Source organism: Elgaria multicarinata, chromosome 3, assembly GCF_023053635.1.
Source record: "Elgaria multicarinata webbii isolate HBS135686 ecotype San Diego chromosome 3, rElgMul1.1.pri, whole genome shotgun sequence".
Classification (NCBI taxonomy): Eukaryota; Metazoa; Chordata; class Lepidosauria; order Squamata; family Anguidae; genus Elgaria; species Elgaria multicarinata.
In genome coordinates this window covers 37,592,162-37,608,799 of record NC_086173.1, presented here as the reverse complement: position 1 = coordinate 37,608,799, position 16,638 = coordinate 37,592,162, and the positions used below count along the sequence as shown (strand labels likewise).

Genomic DNA, 16,638 nt, shown 5'->3' with positions numbered 1-16,638 from the left:
CCCTTTCCATATTAATCCGTTTCTCACAAAACCAGTTTCTAGAAGCAGTGTGTGCTCTTTCCATCGTACTTGAAATGCTAGCCCCACCACCGATTTTCAAACTCAGAAATTTTGTCTACTTTATCACTAGTTGCATTGGTATTCCTGAGTGGAAAGTGTTCCTGACCATCTGCGGAATGTATTGCCCTTACGGTACATGGACAGCTCCCAACACACCTAGGATTAATGAGTATGGCTCTGACAGAGAACTGAGTCTTGGGCACCTTTCATTTTATTTATTTATTTAAAACATTTGCATCCCGCCCTATATCACTAGGATCTCAGGGCGGCGTACAGATAAAAACAGATTCAGCTCGGAGCCGTCCAGACTGAAAATCAAGCTCACCGCTGCTGGATCCGATATATGTTCACTCGGAAGCAAGCGCCATTGCGTTCCATGGGACCTACTCCCATGCACAGGACTGCTGTCTTGGAGGTGGGAGATCAGCCAGCCTCGAATCTGGCTGAGTTCGGACGATAGGCTAATCAACGGTTGTCTCCCATTATGATCCTATTACACCCCCACCCCCAGTTGATTAGCGTCTCGTCGGAACTCAGCCTCTATGTTGCTAACGTAGAAGCCCAGGAGAGAAGCCAGCAGTCCCAGCACCGCCCGTCCAGATTTGCCCACGACTACCAAGAGTCAGCCCTCGCTTTAATCTGCGTGTACATGGGAATAGCCGGGGAGAGGTGGGGGGCGGATAATAGTGGGCAAGAAAGCCAGACTCGCTCGGCCTAACAGACGTTTTGCATTTCGGCCCTTAAAAAGAAAAAGAGGCGGAGGAAGAGGAGGAACGACATTATAGCGATGTAACCCCGCAACTCGCCTTCTGCTTGACCCGGACGTGGAAGGCGGAGAGAGAAAGATGTTACACATCGGCGGGCGGAAGGCGGAAGTGGAGGCTTACAGCGAGAGGGAGTGAGGGGGCAGCAGCAGGGAGCAGCGGCAGCAGCGCCCCCTCTCGTTGCCAGGGCAACGCACCAGGTGAGTTCCCCTCTCGCCGCCTTTCCAGTGTTTCCTGTCCCCTCGGCTGGGCGACCACGTTCTTCTTCTCGCCCCCCAGCACGGAGTGGCGCCTACTTTCCTATCTCCCCCTCTAGTTCTAAAAGTGGGTTGCAGGGATCTATCTCTCTGTTAGCCATTGTAAGAGGCATTGTAACTATTACTTTGTGGAGGCCATAGTGGGACAGGCTTCCAGCCAGCAAAGAAGCTGCGGGAGTGTGTGGGGGTTGGGGGTGGGATGGGGGGGGGTTTAAGGTATAACCTGGTTTTCAGTCTCTCTGCTTATTTTGCAGGAAAGAGGGATTGGTGATGGCTGTAACTTAATCTTCATGAAGGGCAGAGTAATGCTGGAACCATTTGGAGATTATCAGGTCTGGGACTGGAGGTCTGTGTGAACCTAAGCCAGAACATCTTGACTTGCCCAGGACCGTTTTGGGCACTGGCAGCCCTTGTTTGGCTAATGAGTGCCTCTTCTCGAATGGTGGGGGACGCAGGAAGCAATGCGTTCGCTGGTGGCCCAATCTCCCAAAAGTGCTGTAGTTGCAAAGTCTGTCCCAGTGGAGAGGGACCAATTTCTGAAGCAACAGAAGCTCCTCGAAAGGCTGAGATTTCAGCTGGGGAAGAAAGCGCTAGGGAGGCTCACATTGTTTGGAATGGAAGCTGTAACCAAGATAATGGTAGCTTTCACTTTACTGGCGACAACATCCCTGGCAATGGAACTGGCTCTTGTAATTGCCAGGGAGATCTCTCTGATCTCTCTGCAACGTATTCAGAGAAGGAGAATGACTTGTGTGGCTCCACTTGCCAGCACTGGCCTTCAGGCCCCACAGAGAAGGCCACGTCAAAGCTACTGTTAGACCAGGAAGATGATATCGAGGATGACATGGCATCAAAGGCCAAGGAGGAACTCCCTGACTGCACTCGGGCTCCTGGCGGAAGGAAGATTGTCCGGCAGCAAAGGCACCGTTCCTCTGCTAAAGACAAGGGGGAAGTGCGTTTTGCACTATCTGCAGGGAAACATAGGCAGGCTAGGAAGAGGAGCGATGGTGGGCGCCATCATATCCGAGCTGAGCTGCTCAAGCATCTGGAGAAGTCAGCCTCGTTCTGTGTTTCCTGCTTCAAACTCTTTATCAGCCTGATTGTGCAGGTCACCCACAGGTGTGGTGAGGGTGTGGAAGCTGGTGGGAAGCTACTGTACTCCTGCTGCTCCTTCAGCCCACGTGACCAAGACGCCATCCGAACCAGCGTGCGGGCTTGGATCCAGAATGCGAGGTTGGGCTGCAGGAAACTGACACGACACCTGGGCACGTGGATGGCCCTGACTTACCGCTTGCTTAAGATGCTATGTGCTGTATTCTTCCTGGTGCTCATGCTCCTCCTGGGTAGCCTGCGACTCTGCTGGCGGGTCTCCAAGTCAGCCCTGATCAATGTCCTGGGTAGATTGGCCCACACCAGCCATGGAGCCTGGCTTCTTTCAGCCATTGACCTGCCCCAAATTTGGGCCCTCTTCAAAGAAAGCAGGACTTGCAAGTGGGTGGCAGGCCTGCTGCTTAAGTGGTATGCTGCCTTTGGGATGCCCAAAGGGTTAAGGACCAACCAGCCAGAGGGCATGGCTTACAATGGGTCTCCTGGTGGATCTGGGCCATACCAGCCTGGTGAAGAGGTAGCACGCTTGTTGGCTATGGCACACACCCCTGAGGAAGAGCTCAATCCTTTCCAGGTGTTGGGCTTGGAGGCAACCGCATCGGATGCAGAGTTGAAGAGAGCCTATCGGCACTTGGCAGTATTGGTGAGCAGGCCTTTCGAACTGGGGGAAGCTGGGGGGTCTTTTGAAGTGTAAATGCCTGAGGGGGAAAGAACTTCCTTCATACTTTTCTATTGCCTTGGGCTGGCAAATATTTGCCACTGAAGAATGTAGCTCTGCTCCCTACATGCGTTCACCAAAGCTATTTGCAATATTGCACAGCAGTGTAGGACGGCCCCCTCTGTATCTAGTTGACACATTCTTCTGTTCAAAGTGCCCTTATGTGGAGTGGTAGAGAGTCCAGCCGTTATTTCCATCCAGTTCCTGCAGGCTTAGCAGCTCTCTTGAATCCTGTTGTCTCGTGTTCTATGCATTAGCTATGCTCATTGTGCTACTTAGGGGGATATAGTTTTGTTAGGGGGGATGTAGTTTTGCATTATCACTGACAGTGTCTGGGCTGTCCAAGCCCTTGTGATGAGTTCTGCTAGTTTTTCTTCTTGGGGTATCAAGGAACAGCCTTTAAGTGAGTCAAGTTCAACCTGTCATGTCTTAGTGCCTTAAGGTGCTAAAGGTCCCCATTAATTTCTAAGGATGCAAAATTCTGGCCTGAACCCTTTTCTACTCTCCTCCTCCACCCATCCCAGAGTGAGGGAAATAAATGGAAAACGAACAGATGTACAGTGGTGGTGGGGAGCCATGGGCATACGCATAGGAACTGCTTGTCCTGCTATTAAGTTCAGGTGCTGCCTTGATTTAGATCTATTATTATTATTATTATTATTATTATTTATTTATTTATTTATATAGCACCATCAATGTACATGGTGATCTGCTAGTCTCTTCTACTTACTAGAACAGGCTGGCTTCCCTTGTGGCTAGGACTGGTTTTGACAGAAGAGAACACCCTGTCTGAACTCTTGAACAGAAAACATGCTGGCATTATAAGCTGGAAGTACTCATTCAAATCTCAGCATTGCTGTTAACTTGCCAGATTGTCTTGGGCAAACCACCCTGCTCTGCCTCAGCCCCATGATCTGCATGTGATCTGTGGATGCTAATGTTGGCCTGAACCGCAGGATGTGTATTAGGATTACTGTGATAATGCATGTGATATGTTTTAACCAAATGCTCAAATCATTGAAATATTATTAATACCACAATACAGGTATTTCTGACTTCTTCTTGGTTTGGGGGATGGGGTGGGGTGTTGCACAGGTTCATCCAGACAAGAATAAGCATCCACGGGCAGAGGAGGCCTTCAAGGTACTGCGGGCAGCCTGGGATATTGTCAGCAATCCAGAGAGGAGGAAGGAATATGAAATGTAAGTGTGTCGAAATCCATTTGCTCATCTGATGGCTTTGGGATGCGAATCTTACAAGGGCATGATGTTTTTACCTGTGAGCTTGGAGGGTGCGTAGAGGGCGGTTCTCAAAGTGGAGCCTTTATAGGAAGGAAGGTACCTTACAAACGAGACCATGAGTATCAGCTTCCTCTTGTGGCAAGACTTGCTAGTGATTCCAGCTATTTTTAAATACTGCCCTGAGCATTGTGTTTACATTGGAAGGACTGGAGGAAATACTTTCAAATATATCAGTTGAATGCCCTTCTGGGGTGTTATTTCAGAATCAGTAGCTCAGTTCTGTTAATACATACAGAAGCACATGTATTCCTGACTGGATAAAGGTGATTAGGGTACATGAGTTTTGAAAAGGAGCTTGTACCACCAACTGCTCCTTGTTTCACCTCTGCTTTTGTCCTCATGGTAATTGGTGGTAAAAGTCAATACTCTGGTGCCAACTTCTCTTCGCTTTTCTCTTCTCTAGATAAGCTTTTATCAGTTACAACCCTTCCTTGTGGGTTTATTTATTTATTTACAATATTTATACACTGCTCATTATCTAAAACAGCTTCCGAAGTGGTGAACGTAGTTATAAAAAATAAAAGAAAGAAGATTTAAAAAGCAAATTAAAATGGTTCAATGTAAAATGAAGGAACCAGAAAAACAGTGGCTAGTCAGTTGAGGAAGGCTTCTCGAAACAGTTCAGGAGGCATTGGAAGCAGCCTCATGCTGCCTCCTGCCTGACCTCCAAAGGACAGGGAGTTCCACAGAGAAGGGGCCACTACACTAAATGCCCTTCTCCTGGTGGATTCCAGACAGGCCATAGGTCCATGTGGAACCACCAGGAGCACGCCTTCCAATGTTCTCAGTGATCAGTCATGTTGGTAAGGGAAAAGGTGCTCTCCCAGGTATCCTGGTCCCAAGTTGTTTAGGGGTTTGTATACTAGTACCAAAATCTTAAACCTGGCCCAGTAGCTAATAGGCAGAAAGTGCAGTTCCCTCAGCAAAGGAGTTATATGCTGAAAAGAGGCAACTCCTGACAACAGCCAAGCTGCAGCTTTCTGCACTAGTTCCAGCTTACGGAGCAGCCTTAAGGGCAACCCCATATAGAGTGCATTGCAGTAATTCAGTCTTGAAGTTACTAATGCCTGTACCATTGTGGCCAAGCTATCCCTGTCCAGAAAAGGCTGTAGCTGTTGAGCCAGCCAAAGCTGGAAAAAGGCACTCCAAGCCGCTGTGGCCACTTGGGCCTCCAGTGACAATGATGGACCTCGGAGTACGTCCAAACTTGGAACCTGATTTTTCAGAGGGAGTGCAATCCCACCCAGAACAGGCAATAAGCCTATTTCCTGTACTCGGGAACCACTCACCCACAGGGCTTCTGTCTTGCCAGGATTCAGTTTCAATTTATTGGCCCTCATCCGGCCTATGGCTGAGTTTAGACACTGATCTAGGACTTGCACAGCCTCTCCTGATTCAGATGTCACAGGGAGATAGAGCTGTGTGCTGTCAGCATTCTGATGTCATTTTGCTCCAAATCTCCTAGTGATCACCCCCAGAGGCTTCATATAGAAGTTAAACAACATTGGAACAAGATGGTGCCTGTGATACACCATAGCTTAATTGCCAAGGGGCCAAGGAATGGTCACCCAGTGTTACTCTCTGTAACACAGTACCTCCAATGCCCAGCCCAAGGAGTCGATTGAGGAGGATACCACGGTTAATGGTATCAAAAGCTGATGAGAGATCGAGCAGAATTAAAAGGGTTGCATTTCCTCTGTCTCTCTCTTGATAAAGGTCATCCATCAGGGTGACCAAGGCTGATTCAGTCCCATAACCAGGTCAAAACCCAGATTGAAATGAGTCTAGATAATCAGTATCCTCCAAGAGTGCCTGCAGTTATTCCGCCATGACCTTCTCTAATACCTTCCCTAAGAAAGGGGTATTTGCAACTGGGCGATAGTTATCTAATATCATTGGATTCAGGGTGGGCTTCTTCCGGAGTGGTCGCACTACTGCCTCTTTAAAGATGGGTTGTAGTGAAAGAATCTATCTAAACCTTAGTGGGAAGTAGAAAGAAATCCAAACCCTTCCCACCTAGCAACTGGGCAAGGGTGTTACAGAAACAATAATGGGAGAGTACTGGTGATGATAGGGTCCAAATTGTGCTATAAGTCTAAAGGCCTTTTGGGGAGAAGACCTAGAGGAGACAGAGGTAACACAGAACCTACTAATTCAGACCAGGTAGTTACTATACTACTTTGAAACTCAGCTCTTGTAAATGAGTTTTGAAATCTGTCAGGCTGTAATACCTGTTTCTTGAGGATGATCAAGTTTTACTTCCTAGTTACTTAAGTTTTAGGTTTGTAACATTTAGTTGATTAATTGATTAAAACACTTTGATCAGCTAAAAAGATTCCCCCTGGTTAATTGAGTAGTAAACTTATTTAATTCTTTGCAATGTTAGTCACTTTCCAAGTATGAAAAGCAGGATGAGCATGCTGTTTGTATCATGACAGATCCTAGGTATGGAATTAGGAGGACTTGGGAAGGATGCCTACCCTTTTATGGACCAGTACAAATGCAGGCACAGGAGACAGAGGGGCATATAGTTCAGAGAAATGTGGGGGGTTGTGGGGTGTGTGTGGATATTTGCGTCAGCATACGGCACATATTTCTCGCAGTCTGGTCCTATCTGTGATTATTTGGAAGCAAGTTCTATTGATTTCCAGTAAGTGTTATCCAGGCCTCTTCCTTGTATTGGCACTGCTGCCAATGGCTTATGACTTCCTTTATTTCAGAAAGCGCATGGCAGAAACAGAGCTGACCAAGTCGATGAATGAGTTCCTCTCCAAACTTCAGGATGACCTGAAAGAAGCCATGAATACGATGATGTGTAACAAGTGCCAGGGGAAGCACAAGTAAGTGGCTAGCTGCTGTTAACTCTGCACTGGCACTGCCATCCTATCAAGCTGGGTGCAGTAATGGCATTTACATGTCTGTTTTCCATAGCGTGCAGAATCCCAATTCTGGCTTGGAACTGTTTTGACAAAGCCATGCAGCAGAGAGCCTGCGTGCAAGCCTGGTTTATTGTGAGGATGGCACCCGAGCACAGAGCTCCTGTTTATCCTGAGGTCTCTTGGCAGTTGGGATGGGTGGGTGGGGGGTGGGATGTTTCTTTTTTTGGCAAGACCAAATTCAGTGTTTGTAGTCCAGTGTTTAAACTTTTACAGTCGGAGCCTCGTGTATTCCGTGCAGTTGTAGGTTCACCACCTAGGCACAAAATCTGGTGCAAGATTCAAAATTAATAACTTGAGAATCGAGGCTTCCCTCTCTTTATTTAAGAAAATGCTTCTAAGCATCCATGGAAAATTTGAGCAGTAGCTGAAGCTAGATACCAGAAAGCAGTTGGGCTGGGGTTTGAGAGTTGAGGCTTTTGCTACCCCAGCCTGTCTTATGGCTACTTCCTCTGCTCATCATGTAATCCCGGTCTCCATACTTTTCCTTTCCTTTCCTTCTGGTCCTCCATCCCATTACTTGTCAAAACATCTAAATCCTTTGAGAGCAGACAAACTTAAAGATGTACAAATGACTATAGCTTGTTTGATCTTCTGTGTGATCCATTTCTGGATGCAGAATCTACAGTCTCCTTTGAAATTAAGGCAGCTTGCATGCGGAGTAGAGAGTTGGGGTTCCAAATTCTAGCACATCAAACGCACGCAACCCTGCTCTGATGAGTTCTTTGCTGCAGGAGGTTTGAGATGGATCGTGACCCATTGAATGCCCGCTACTGTGCAGAATGTAGCAAGCTTCATGCAGCTGAGGAGGGTGACTTCTGGGCTGAATCCAGCATGCTAGGACTGAAGATCACGTACTTTGCCATGATGGATGGAAAGGTGTATGACATCACAGGTAATGGCACCACATTGCTGGATGAGGGAAAATGGGAACAGAAGGTGAGGTGTTAAATGGAGTTTTAGGACTTTTCCCCTCCACCCCCAACTAACATGGTTACTTGCTATTCAAAAACTAGATGCTAATGATTTAACAGGAATCTTTTATTGCAGAGGTGGACAACTTGTGGTCTCCCAGATATTTCATCCTACAACCCCCACCATCCTTCACTATTGACTATGCAGTCTAGGGCTGATGGGGCCACAAGTTGCCTGTCCATGATCTATTGTGTTTAGCTTGTGTGGTTTGCTGCATAGATTTTTGGACCTTGGCAAACCCAGGCAATTCCACATTTTGTGCAGAATATTTTGCAGTAAAAAACATTAAGTGCAGCTGGCATACATATTTGTATGTGCATGTTCAAACAAGCATGTACATGCAGATCAGAACTCTGACCCAATTAAGGGTTCTCAGATGCATGTTGCAGAAGTTGCATCTTGCACACTCTGTGTTTCAGGAGATATTGCTAGTGGAAAAAATTACTTATTAAAAGAAGTGTTGGCTTAGCTTTCAGTTCACGGTCAGTGGCAGTTTCATTTTAGGTGTCTTATGTGCAGCTCACAAGATAAAGTTTAGGTGTAGTCCTTAGTGAAATTTAACAGTTCAGCTTTTACTTCCACGTTTAAAGCTAGTATGTAAGTCTAGAAAAATGCAGATTGATCAGGTTTATAGTGAGTCAGACCCTTGAGCTCCCAGGGTGGCTGCAAATACATCTTCTCCTTAATCCCCTACCTGTTGCCCATATTCCATTGTGTCCATTCCCAGGGAGCTCAACTGGCCTGGATTTCCACTCACTGGAGTTTGGTGCAGCCCAGTAGTTGAGTCACCCTCACCCCCTTTGTTGTTTTAAATGAGCCCCCGGCCCCGATCTAATGGACTGCAGCAACAGTTGGGGAAAGCTAGCCAAGACTATAAAAGTACAACAGACTTGCGAGGCAGTCGGCTGCACAAGTGTGAAGAGGACACCCCACCCCAGTGCTGAAATGTCTTAACTCAAGTACACAGTGTCAAGGTAATGAGTTAATTTCTGTGAACTGCCCGAAGAGCTTCAGCTATTGGGCAGTATAGAAATGCAATAAATAAAATAATAAAATAAATAATTAAACTGACAGATGAATTAAGCTCCTGTGTGAATTTAGCAACAGGGTGAAGCCAGGGCAGGCATCCTTCCTCCCCTTTCTGATAGTAAATGACTTAGCTTTCCAGGTAAACAAATCCAATAAAGAAAATTGGCTACGAAGGTAAAAAGCCAGAAGGGGTGTGTGGGGGTTATCCAGTGTGTTGCATTGTGTGTGCACCTGTCTGCTTTCTAGGCAGAGGCCAGGGCTATGTGCTAGGTGCAATGGCCTCCATTGTTCTCAGAGACATTGGGGAGGGGCACCGTGTGTTTCTATGCTAATGCGAGACATTTCTAAGCCAAGATAGGGGAGTTGGCATGCTTGGTTTTGAAGGGTAATATAGAGGGTATAAATGAAACCTGGTGGATGGTGAGAACCTGAGGGATACAGAGTCTGCTCCTTTTGATGTTTCTAGTTGGTTTGACACTATGCCTTCTTTAATGTGCAGAACAACACCAAACCCAGTACGGCCTTCCTTGGCCTTCCTATAGAATTTTAATCCAAGGATGATTATATCCCATTGATTCTCTTCATTCCACCAGATTTCCATTATGCCCACTGTATCTATGTTCTCCTTCAAAACCAAGTACTCCTCCAACTCTTCCAGCTTGGTTCAGAGGCTTCCAGCATTAGCATACCAACATCCATTGATCCCAAGGAGGAATCTGTCTCTGGCACGTGCATTATCCCCAGTGCCCTTCAGCCTTTTGTGACTGACAGTCCTATTTTACTGTACGCTCATGGCCTGTTTTCATCCTGTCCTCATTGGGATAACCAAACATTATCACCTCTGAATGCCAGTTGCTGGGGATCACCAGTGGGGGAATGCTATTGCCTTCAAGTCTTGCCTGTGGGCTTCCCATAGACATTTGGCTGGCAACTATGGGAACAGAATGCTGGAATAGAAAGGTCTCTTATGCTAAGCACCAGTGTACACACACGACAGATGTTTGCTGTGTAAAGCAGAACTGCGCTTTCGTTTCTCATTTAAAATGTGATGATGCTTTGAACCACAAAGGGCTACCATGAGAGCAAGAAAAGGAATTTAAAATACTGGCACTCTTAAAGTGCCGTGCGATTGATACATTATCCTATTGCAGTGGTTGCGTTTGCTGTCTATGAAGAGAGTTCAGATTCTAAGGACACTCCTGTCTTCCTTGTGAGGCAGATAGTTCTTGCCACCTCCTTGATGACTTTTTCTTTTGATGTGCAGAATGGGCTGGCTGCCAGCGAGTGGGAATCTCCCCGGACACACACCGGGTCCCGTATCATATATCTTTTGGATCAAGGGGTTCTGGAGGACGCCAGAGGTTGGTGCTGAATGATCATTCTTGATTTCCCTCTAGAAGTATTTGTCCCTACTGTCTGAGCAAAGATGGTGTATTTTTAGGCTTTGTGCATTCTCATCCAGAGATCTATGTACACTTACATTATATCTTGTGTAAGTGGAGACTGTGGTGGGATTTGATCTCTGCATTCAAAAGGTTCTGTTTCTTCCACTGACGTGGCGTGCTGGGCATACAGAGTGAAATGGGATTAGAAACTCTAACCCACAACAAGGTTTGTGGTGGTAGTTGTGTTAAAATGTTCTATATGCACATGCACCCACACAGCAGTTCTAAGCACATAGCAGATCTGTGTTCAGTTTTCTGTGCAGCTGTGAGCCTAGGAATCCTTTCCCCCTGAGCATATGGATTCCAGATAATTTGCATCTAACGCATGTGCATGAGTGATACTAGTTGTGTCCTTGTTTTCTCTTCAAATATGTTAGGTGACTGGTATACTTTAGGGTCCCTGGGACTAAAGGTAGGACACTCACCAGAATGTAGAATATTCCTTGGTCTGGAGAAGTCAGAAGGGTTTCTAGCTACATGGTTTAGTACCCAGAGGCCTGATTCTTGTTCTAAAACCTTTCTAATAAAACGTGGTTCCTTTGCTCCATAATAGACAGTGTTGTATATTACAGTTGCAAACTCTTCCATTTCCTGCTTTACCATAATTCCCTTTACAGTATTGTACTACAGTTGCAAACTCTTCCATCTCCCCCCTTCCCCATAATCCCCAATATCTCCGTCTTTTGCAGTCAATGCTGGGTTTGATTATTTTGTTCTCCCCTTCCTCTGCTCTCTTCCCCTCCCCTCTCCCCGCCAAGAGCTGCTTCGGATAGCAGCCCTACTTCAGCTGCAGAACTGCAGGACTTCTTCAACCGTATCTTCCAAGGGAGTCCTGGACAGATGCCGAACGGGAATTTTTTCAGCACACCCCAGCCATCATCCCCAGGGAGTGTGCCAACCCCTCCTGCGCCTCCAACAAAGGTGGACAGTACTTCCCAGAAGGGAGATTCAAAGCAGAAACGGCGGAAAAAGGTGCGACGTCCCTTTCAGCGCTGAGGACGCGACTGGGTGGGAGTGAAATCTCCCAGGCTTGCCTGGATGCCAGGCTCTTTGTCAGGTAGCAAAAGGGCTGTTTCAAAAGGGAAAAGTGTATTCTTGTTAGTGTCAAAAAATCCAGATGACTCAGGCTCCTCTGGACTAATCCATAATCCAGTAAATTATGGCTGGAAAAACCCGCTCTCCTCTTCACTGCAATCGTTGACACGGATCCCGTGATACCAAAGAACTCCGGTGGAAGGCTTCCTGAAAGCATCATAATGAAGATGTGGCATGCCCGAGTGTGGGCTGTTGGTAGTGCAGAGTATATTGAGCCATGGGATCTAATTTAAGATGACTTTAATGAGATGCTTCTATAATTGTTCAGCATTTCCTCTTCAGCAGAAATATGACTACCACCAGTGATGTTAGCCAATTATTTATCTTTTGTCCACAAGGATGACTAGACTGGAATCTCTTCTGATTTACTACACTTGTCCTGCTATCATCAGCCTTTTAGCTCACCTGGGACTTGGAGAAAAGTTGAGTCTTACAGGGTGGCTAATTGTCCAGGAAAGGCTTGGCGTGTAGTAATTTTTAAAGAGTGCAGGAAATGACCCCCTAATTGTTGTTCAATATCAGCAACTATCTTCTTACCCCATGCTGGGTGATCTACCAATTCTGAGAGGAAGAGACCCTTCTCCCACCTGCAACGTCCTTGCTAGAAAATATTAATTTATTGCCTACCATGCAAAGGAACCCATTGAGTCCCCAAACTTAGTAAAGTTAGGAGGAGATGAAGATACACCCCCTAGTTATTATTTCAGGGGCTGCACAAACACAGTGCAGATACTCAGGATTATGCCAAGCAGGCTTTTTGAGTCTCAAATGTTCCATGGTTCTGTTGCAAGACTACTGAGATGTGTTCTGCACTACCCCATGGTTAAAGAGCAAATAGCCACTTCTGGCTCTGAATGCAAAGTGACTCTCTGAGAGATCCAAGTCCCTGTGTTTTTAAGGTGCTTGGTTTGCTCTTCCCTGATCCTGGCAAGCACATCGTTTGTGTATGCTATCCCAGGACTGTGGTCAAACCAGTTAAGAAACTGGTGGATTCGGCCCCAAGGCTTAGCATGGACAGTTAGCTCTGTAACTGTCCAACCTGTTTTATTGAAGGTTGCTTTTTTAAAAGTTCATATTTGTATGTACATACATATATTTAATACCATGTGTATTCCCCTTTCTATAAATACATATAAATGCCTTGGAGAGTCTGGCCTATGGTTTAATTCTTGCCTGTTCCACGCACAGCACAACTGCACATTTTAGGGATTTCTTGCCTCTCACTTCTCCCTGACATTTCAAGGAGAGAATTAGTGTTAGTCCTTGATTTAATTTATGATGAGAATTAAGGGCATCAGCTGACAGGTGAGGCTGTTCATATCACTGTACTTACAGCCTCTAGATCCAAGTACTTACCATTGAAGAGCCATATATCCAATAACTACAGTTACTCCATTAGTTGTATATGTGTATATACATTTCTGTGGCCATCAGCCTGCCATGCATTTTAGAGAAATATTGTGAATTATGGTACAGGTGTATAGGCCTAGGTAGAACGGCTAAAGAAAATGAACTTGGAGTGCAAAGGCTTTTAGTTTATTTAAAATCTATAACCTGCTTTTCCATTTAAAATCTAAAGCAGCATCCAAGGGAGGGACCATGGCTCAGTGGCGGAGCATTGGCTTTGCATGCAGAAGGCCCCAGGTTCGATCCCCAGATCTCCAAGTAGAACAGGAAAAACTCCTGCCTGAAACTCCAGGAGCTGCTGCCAGTCAGTGTTGACAATACTGGGCTAGGTGGGCCAAGGGCCTGACTCATTATAAGGCAGCTTCCTATGTGATGGGATTTTTCCACCTTTTGCCCTTGTGCAGGAAGGCAGAGTCCAACAAACCAATTTCTTCTTTCAGGAAAGCATTACAGAGGGTCAATTGTCAATCATTCTCTCCTGCCCGTATTGGGGCTTGGGTTTGGCTACACAGCACGTCAGGGAAAAGTATAAGTGCATAACTCTCCGCACCCTGCTGATAGAAGGGCTAGCCGATTTTCTCCCTGCAGTAGAGCTCTTCGTAGCCAACAAAGACGGGAAAGGGCCAGGGCGAGGGTGTGCTTGAAATTGCACCAGATGTTTTCACTGTTTTGCTTTTTAGAGCTGCAGCACACACTGCTGTTCCCGTGTCTCTCTGCCACCTCTGTCAACTGCCGTAGCTCAAGCTATTTCCATCCTGATTTCTGCCTGATGGGTTCCTGTCACTTGTAGGGTCCAAAGGAGATCAAAAAGCATGATGGCTCATAATATAACTGTTGATAATGAAAGAGCCAAGCTTCAACAGCAACTTGGCTTCCCTCCTGACCTGCTCCAGCCTATTGTAAAGGGAGAGATCCTGCAGGCCTGGCTTGTCTTCCGGCTGTACCCTTCCTCGCTTAGTGGTGACAAAGGGATTTAACCGTTACCACCAGGTCCCAGATTCAGGACGTACTGCAAATTTGACAGGTCTTCCCTCACCTGCTTAACTACAGTTCCTCTGTCTTGCTTGCCTGTCGGGTTAGTTACCCATTCATGTTGTTGGATTTTCTTTCTCTTTTTTTGGTATCTCTTTAGATGGAAATTTATTTCAAATTAATGCACAACCCTGAACATGAAGTGATCCAATAGGTAACTGAGGCTGCAATCCTATACGCACTTTCCTGGATGTCTGATTGGACTCAGTAGTACTTACTTCTGAGTAGACATGCATAGGATTGTGTTGTAAATCTATTAAAAGATTTGTTTTGGGGTAGTGATTGCTTTTCCTTGGTGCCTGGCTTCTAATGTTGCTTTCTTCTAGTCTGGTCCAGCTTGTTTTGGACTCTTAAAAGAGAAAATTGAAATGTAACAAAATTCTGCATTTCACCTATTTCCTCATTTTTGTTCTGTAAGCAAGTGATTGCAATATGTGCACCACTGATGTTCTCCAGAAGGTGGAGCTCTAAAACCTATTATAGGAAAATGAAACTACAGCCAGCAGACAGGATTGTCCCAAAGCCATTTCCTGTATCAAAATGTTATGTCTTGTAAGAAAGCCCCTTATTTTATGAAGATTTTAGTGAATAAAAATCCCACCTTACCATGCCCCACCCTCGTCATGGAACCCCAACAAAACTTCCAAAATACACATCTCCATAAGGCAAAAAAACTGAACAAAATAACACCAAAATGGCAGCAGCAAATGAGAAACTCCTCCATTCGAAAGCACCTCATCAGAATGTATAAGATGCTGTGCTGGCTCTGTGTCAAGGGCAGGTATTATTAAACTTCAGGTGGGTTCTGTAGTGGACACGCCTGTAGAATTACTTGTATTTAGGGTTAATTATTGCTTGCATGAAGGTCTTGACTGAGAGCCCACAGATGCATACGCACATTGAGAGTTGAAACAATATGGGTTCAATGGTGAGAACAACTTGGAACAAGAACTCCCTTAAAAAGAAAAAAAGAAACCATGCACTCTCTTCATGGTGACGGGGAGCAGAAAGGGACAAGAAGCACTCCTTCAGCATGGTTGTTATCTGGAAATGGCCTATCTACAACAGTATCAGGTGAGTGAGTTTAATATTCTCTGCATTTCAGCTCTTCCTAGCTCCAGGCCTAATAAAGTGGCAACTGATGTATTAGTAGGAAAGGAAAGGAACCTCTCGTGCAAGCACTGAGTCATTACTGACTCTTGGAGGGACGCCAACTTTCGCTGACATTTTCTTGGCAGGCCTTATAGCGGGGTGGTTTGCCGTTGCCTTCCCCGGCCGTTATTACCTTTCCCCCAGCTAGCTGGGTACTCATTTTACCGACCTCGGGAGGATGGAAGGCTGAGTCAACCCGAGCCGGCTGCCTGAAACCAGCTTCCGCTGGGATCGAACTCAGGCCATTGGGAGAGTTTCAGCTGCAGAAACTGCTGCTTTACCGCTCTGCGCCACATGAGGCTCATGATGTATTAGTAACATATATGCAAACAAAAATACAGTTTGGGTTTGTTATTTCAGGTAGTACCTAAACTCTTGTTGGACATTTTAAAGTTATCTTTTAAGTAATCCAGCTGGGGTACTGAGAAGAAAAAGGATTGGGTGAAGACCATTTTAAGTAGTGAGACTTCTGCTGCTCTAGCCAAGCCCGTATGCATTCAGCATATAGAAAACAACTGTTTCAAATTAACAAGAGATGGCAGGTGTTAGTCCCACCGGAACAGTGGCGTATTTATACTGCACTAAAAAAAGCCAGTTGTCACTTGTGTTTTTTACTCTCAATCTCAAAAGATTCAGAAGAGTGGGTGATGGAAGCAAGCTTGTCTTAAGTCACGCTGAGGATTCGAGTAAAGCCAGTTCTAGGGCAGAGTTGAATTTGACTGAGCCCTGGGAAGAAGCAAAAACCCTTACTGCCAGAATTCATTTGGAACATGCAAAATGGGCCATTGATGTAGATTCAGAGATGTGGGACATGATTTTAGAATATACTGGCAGCAGGTTTTTATCTGTCTATACTTAGTAAACAGGGCCAGTTAGCTCATGCATATTGTTAGCTTGATAAAATCTACCCTATGGAAAGCAAAAAGAGGGTGTAGAGGATATTTAAATATACTGCAACAAAATGTTGTAGTGTTGAGAGCTCCTATTCAAATTCCAGCCAGCCTTGCCCTTTTGCAAGCCAGTCCATCTGCTTCCGACCCAGTTTTCTGTTGTTGTTTTCAGTGTTCTTTGGCCATTGAACATGCTCAGTCCTCATTGGGCTGTTTTCTTAGTAGCCCTAAAGTTTATTTATTTATTTATTTAATTTATTATTTAAAACATTTGTATCCCGCCCTATATCATTAAGATCTCAGCGTGTAAGATTTGAACTTCTGCAAATCTTGGGATTCCCCAAACCCTGCTGATGGTGTCATTTTGGCTACATAAGTATCAGCACTCTCAGAGTGAGTTCACTATGTGTGTGTGTGTATATATATATGATGTAGTATCAAGTGAGAACAAATGCACAAAAGCAATCACA

At 45.6% G+C, this 16,638-nt stretch overlaps 1 protein-coding gene across 2 annotated transcripts; it reads left to right on the top strand.

Annotated features, from left to right (window-relative positions):
* The first annotated feature begins 942 nt into the window (after positions 1-942).
* DNAJC14 (DnaJ heat shock protein family (Hsp40) member C14) lies at positions 943-12,833 on the top strand. Of its 2 annotated transcripts, none has more exons than XM_063119961.1 (7): positions 943-1,024; positions 1,336-2,831; positions 4,002-4,108; positions 6,928-7,047; positions 7,878-8,038; positions 10,412-10,508; positions 11,351-12,833. In XM_063119961.1, exons 2-7 carry the CDS (start codon positions 1,503-1,505, stop codon positions 11,586-11,588), a joined length of 2,052 nt encoding a protein of 683 aa, XP_062976031.1. In that variant the 5' UTR covers positions 943-1,024; positions 1,336-1,502; the 3' UTR covers positions 11,589-12,833. The 2 variants fall into 2 exon arrangements, with proteins under 2 accessions (XP_062976031.1, XP_062976029.1); XM_063119959.1 differs by having other exon boundaries at positions 955-1,024; positions 1,316-2,831.
* Positions 12,834-16,638: the final 3,805 nt, after the last annotated feature.

Excerpts from the sequence above, each read along its gene's own strand:
- DNAJC14 (XM_063119961.1), top strand. The coding sequence starts at position 1,503 with ATGAGTGCCTCTTCTCGAATGGTGGGGGACGCAGGAAGCAATGCGTTC. Across the intron at positions 8,039-10,411 it reads AAAGGTGTATGACATCACAG|AATGGGCTGGCTGCCAGCGA; the intron begins GTAATGGCACCA and ends TTTGATGTGCAG. Across the intron at positions 10,509-11,350 it reads GGTTCTGGAGGACGCCAGAG|AGCTGCTTCGGATAGCAGCC; the intron begins GTTGGTGCTGAA and ends CTCCCCGCCAAG.